The sequence below is a fragment of the Zerene cesonia genome, chromosome 18 (genome assembly GCF_012273895.1).
Source record: "Zerene cesonia ecotype Mississippi chromosome 18, Zerene_cesonia_1.1, whole genome shotgun sequence".
Classification (NCBI taxonomy): domain Eukaryota; kingdom Metazoa; phylum Arthropoda; class Insecta; order Lepidoptera; family Pieridae; genus Zerene; species Zerene cesonia.
The window spans coordinates 3,888,796-3,892,058 of NC_052119.1; the positions used below are offsets into that span (position 1 = coordinate 3,888,796).

Sequence of the window (3,263 nt, forward strand, 5' to 3'; positions counted from 1 at the left end):
CTATGGAGGCTATGGAGGCTATGGGGGCTACGGTCACGGTTAGTATCTTTTACACCTAAGAGATTTAGTGCCTAAAAAGGACTAATTACTTTATCTCCAAAATGATAATATTTTTAATGGCAATGTTTTTGTTGAAGATATCCATTTATATAACTATAATAATATGCAACTGTATGTAATATGGAACATTTTAATTCCTTTTTGTTGTTGTTCAGGGCTGTCAATTTCGAGTGTTCCAGTCGTCCGTACTGTAGTCACTCCTGTCAGCGTCCCAGTTGTGAGAACCGTCCCCATTGTACGCAACTACGTTAGCTATGGTGGCGGCTACGGTGGCTACGGAGGCTACGGACGAGGCCTCGGCTACGGTTACGGTGGCTACGGACGAGGACTCGGCTATGGTCATGGAGGTTACAGCCGAGGCTACGGCTACGGCAGATACCACTAAACCATGAGCAGACGAAGTCTAAACTCGTCAATTCTTCTAATGACTCTTTGAACTAATAAATTTCATTCAAAATAAAATGTATTCTTTTTATTATTGTAACCACATTTGGCCAACAAATACATTCACATAGAAATTAGAGGACGAATTGGCAAAATATTTAATCAGTAACTGTAAGCTTTTGACATGTATGTACTTAAATATTATCCACCAAAGCAACCTAACACATAATTTATTTATCACAAATCTAATTCGATATTTCATGTTCTCACTAGCTAGAAATCCCAAGCTTGCCCTTGGAACTTGGATCTTAGTTTAGTAAAACTGAATTCCCAGATTCAGTTAACGTTGTGAGGCGACGCGGAAAAGTTTTAAGTTAGTTAAGGGCTCCCTTCCATCCGATAGGTATAAAGCTTTTTCTATTCAGAAATAGTAATTTACTTCATGGGCAGATTTAAAAACTACGTGCTTCAGTCTGTTTATTATACCTGGTTAATGTTAAATAATAGTTGGGTCAATCTCATATTTTAATTCTTTTAGATTCTAAATATCATCATGAAATATTTAATCTAGATATGTATTACAGTAGTTATTATTTAATTTATATTTATAACACTGTAATAGAAGAAAACAATTAGCGAAAAGAAAATATGAAAACAATCCATACCATCCCATATACATTACATAACTACTTATATCACATAATTACTACAAGTACATATATACTAAGAATTGTGTTAGAACATCTGTACTCACATCAGGTGTAGATGTTCACGGCCGTCGCACTGCTAAATGGAATTACTGGCGTCTCGACGTCGATATTCCGTCACAGATTATTGTTACAGATGGTTTATGTGCTTTATATTTAATAACTTGTTCCCTTTCAAAAATATATTCCCACGGCTGTTAATATTAATAAATATGTGTATATTGCAATTTTAAAACAGAACAATTCTTATTTTTAATTTAGGGTTACCTCGGTTCGAAGTTAGGTACGTTAATAACGTTGTATTTGAAAGGATTGATCAGGGGAAGTAAAGAAAAGGACTGGGAAGGGTAAGAAAAAGGATACGGGCGTACGGCACTCCCGCTCGCCATACGAAATAGTACCATTTGCACGCTACTATATCATGCCATTCTTCTGTGAGGTTGTGGTATCGTCCTAAATTTAAGTAATATGACTATTTACCTATAAAGTAATTTCATATCGTAATTACAAATACTATTTAATGGTATTAAAATATTCACAGCATAAGAAACTTAATAATGAATCAAAAATTGCGATGAACAAAATCACAAAGCAAATTTTTAGAATACACAATATTTAAATGCCAATGGTTTCCCACTGGGAAATCGAAATATCCCATTCGGTTTTGAGGATTAAAGCAAAAATGTTTGTTGGATAATTTTCCAATTTAACGAAGCGTGTGCGTTTATTTCAGTGAATCGGATTGACAAAACAATCATATTATATATGTCACATATAGTTATGAGTTTTGTATACTTACATACCTATAATATTTCCAATTAAGCGTTATTATTTATTCGTTTTCAATCACTTCACTTATGTAATCATATGAAAGAGTGAAAAATTATATATCAATTGAATTTAGGTACGTAGACAGCTGGATAACTGTAATATATAGTATAATAAGCAACTTTTTATCCCGATATTCCTACGGGATACGGACTTACGCAGGTGAAACCGCGGGGCGCAGCTAGTAAATAATAATATTAAGTTATCAGTAGATTTTAACTTATAAATTATACTTGAAATTCATTGGATTTTCAAGTACCTAAATAATAAGCAACTACGACACACACACCATCAAAGCAGCAGTAATAGCCATGGTCGTAGGTACTGGAAGCAACTCCACTCACAAAAACAATCCTTTTGAAACAAAACGTCGGCGCAATATCAAACAATCATTAAAATTCACATCTTATTTCGTGGCGGTAATGCTCAAAGTTCATTGTATCACGCATTAGAAAAGTGCTTAGAAGACGCGATGGCAGAGTTTTGCTTCAGACGATATTTAGGGTGATTCTGAATCTATTTTACCTAATGGTAGTAGCATCATCATTAATCATCATTAATCAGAAAAATCATATCAAAATCTCTCCGTTGCGGCTTGATAGAAAGAAAAACAAACACACTTTCTCATTTATAGTATTAGAAATGATTAGAAATTTTAATGACACATCTACGAAAATCGAGAATCTATATCATGGAGTGAAACCAAGATTCCTGGCGAACTAACGTTAATTGAAAAAGCAATTAAACTGACAACATCGAAGCATTCAGCGTATCTCTGATCAATTCTTCACAATTTTCATCCGTACTTCAGCGTTTTCGGAAAAATTTATGCATTCATTCATCATTTTAATAAAATAGTACCGACTACAATAAGCATTACACATTATTCTGAATTTCCTATAAAGTTAATTTAATAAATGTTAATTTAGTAAAAGTCTACACCTTTTTTATATGCATGAAACTCCTCCAAAAACTGAGCAACCTATACCTATTTGTTAAAAAGTATCCATTTTTTTTCTAAATGCAATAATACTCTTTATTATTTTGCTATTCTAATAGTAAATTACATATCGCATACAAAAACCTTCAAGATTTCAACAAGTGTTGCCGATAATTTCTGACCTGAAAATTAAAAAATCAAGCAAATATTCCGTAACAATTATCGATCATTATAGTTGCAGGTAAACATGTGAACGAGTTCTTCTTGGTACTACCTAGTCTTGCCATAAATATTGTAATAAAGAAAAAAGAAAATTGTTAACTGCAAATAACATTTATTACTTT

At 33.0% G+C, this 3,263-nt stretch overlaps 1 protein-coding gene across 1 annotated transcript in view; it reads left to right on the top strand.

Moving 5' to 3' along the window:
* The window catches only part of LOC119834130 (cuticle protein 64-like), a 6,361-nt gene extending 5,839 nt beyond the window's left edge, over positions 1-522 (top strand). Inside the window, exons 5-6 of the mRNA XM_038358423.1 lie at positions 26-38; positions 216-522. Of these exons, the coding sequence (XP_038214351.1) occupies positions 26-38; positions 216-445 (243 nt within the window). The 3' untranslated portion in view covers positions 446-522. The remainder of the gene's footprint in view (positions 1-25; positions 39-215) is intronic.
* The last annotated feature ends 2,741 nt before the right edge of the window (positions 523-3,263 follow it).